This window comes from Piliocolobus tephrosceles, chromosome 21 (genome assembly GCF_002776525.5).
Source record: "Piliocolobus tephrosceles isolate RC106 chromosome 21, ASM277652v3, whole genome shotgun sequence".
In the NCBI taxonomy this organism is placed as follows: Eukaryota; Metazoa; Chordata; class Mammalia; order Primates; family Cercopithecidae; genus Piliocolobus; species Piliocolobus tephrosceles.
The window spans coordinates 88,189-89,890 of NC_045454.1; the positions used below are offsets into that span (position 1 = coordinate 88,189).

The following is a 1,702-nucleotide window of genomic DNA, read 5'->3' on the forward strand; positions in this document are numbered from 1 at the left end:
ACTCCCGTGGCCTCGGTGCCTGTGGGCCTGGTGTCCATACTCAGTGGTGACATCATCATCATCATCATTGTCATCTTCTTCGTGGCCTTCGTGCCTGTGGCTGGGGCCATGATGGTGGTGTCCATCTGAGACATCCTCTTCACTCCCGTGGCCTCGGTGCCTGTGGACCTGGTGCCTATACTCAGTGGAGACCTCCTCTTCTTCCTCCTCCTCCTCGTCCTCTTCTCCTTCATCATCTTCCCCATCATGGCCTCGGTGTCCATGCCTGAGGATATGATGGCGATGCTCACTGGACACAACTTCGTCCTCATCCTCGTCTTGATGGCCGTGGCTCCTGTGGCTGGGGAGGTGGTGCCTGTGCTCCGCTGAGTCTTCCGTGTCTTCACTCCCATGGCCTCTGTGCCCATGGGCCTGACCACCATGCTGTGCAAAGACCTCCTCACCTGAGACATCCTCGTCTCCAACCTCGTGGTCTTGGGACCTGTGGCCTGGGAGTAGGTGCCCATATTCCTTGGGGACGTCTTCATCCTCCTTGTCACGGTCTGGGTGGCTCCAGAAATGATGCCCATTCTCTGTGGAAACATCCTCGTTCTCATCTGGATGGTCTCTCGGGCTGTGGAGGTGGTGGCCAAGCTCTGCCGATGCCTCCTGGGAGAGCCCGGTGACTCCGGCGTTGTTGTTCCAGTTGCTGAAGCCCAGCCCGGCCCCTCTCAGCTGCTGGGTCATGGCCGGGGGGAGGAGCAGGCTGGCCACCCCAGCCCAGAGGACAGAAGTGTGCAGCCATGGCCTACGGTGGCCCATGGGGATGGACAGGCAGCACTGACTCCAGCTGCCTCTGCGGCGAGGTGGACGAATGTTGGGGTCTTTGTCCCTTTGGGGTCGGTCTCTTTTTTTCTGTGTGTCTCTCCTTTGCTTTGTCCTTTCGGTCTCTGTCCACCTTCTTCTGGTCCTTGCTGCCCGGTTCTGGACACCCCTCTGAGGCTGTCTCCGGAGCCCCCTGACCCCCCTCTGGGGCCCTCCCTCCCTATTCCCCAGCCAATAGGGTCTTTCCCCTCCCCTCTCTCCGGCTAAATTTACTCTCAGCCCTGAGTTATTCTGGGTCAGTCCCCGCCTGCTCCTCCTCCTCCCGCCTCCTGCTCCTCCTCCTCCCAGCTGGGGAGGGGACCAGTGAGGGGTCTCTCCCCGGCCAGGAGATGGGGGCCAAGGTACTTGACTCTGACCTACCAACAAGCTCATGTTTGGCAGCTGCAAAGACAAAGGCTAGACTTTTAGCAGGTTTTTGGGGGAGCCTGGGGCACCTGGGGGAGGCAGAAGAGACTTATCAGAGGGGAGAGACCCCTCGCATGGAAGGACTGGGGGTTCGATTGTGGGGTGTTTCCAGCCGGCATGACACGCGCTGGTGAGGGAGTGATGCCAATACTGAGGCCCTGGAGGAGGGGAAAGGAACATGGCCCCTAACACACGTGCCCATGACCTCCTGTCCCTGGAACTCAGATCTGGGGGCAGGGACTGGGCTAGGCCAGGGCTATAAATACAGCTGGGAGGGGTAGGGGGACTCAGGTTACGGAGGCCACAGCTGTCCCCGTCACAGAGGGCTGGCAGGAGACAAGTGGCCTTGCCCGTCTCTGTGTTTCAGTATCTCCTGCTCCTCACGGATCATGACTGCCCCCACGAGCGTCTCCCTTCCTGTTCACAGGTCCTC

The 1,702-nt window shown here is 60.1% G+C and overlaps 1 protein-coding gene across 1 annotated transcript in view; it reads right to left on the reverse strand.

The window, feature by feature from the left end:
- LOC111534665 (sarcoplasmic reticulum histidine-rich calcium-binding protein-like) overlaps window positions 1–801 on the reverse strand; it is a 1,361-nt gene extending 560 nt beyond the window's left edge. The window contains exon 1 of the mRNA XM_031934875.1: window positions 3–801. Coding sequence (XP_031790735.1) covers window positions 3–801 — 799 coding nt within the window. The remainder of the gene's footprint in view (window positions 1–2) is intronic.
- Between the last annotated feature and the right edge of the window lie 901 nt (window positions 802–1,702).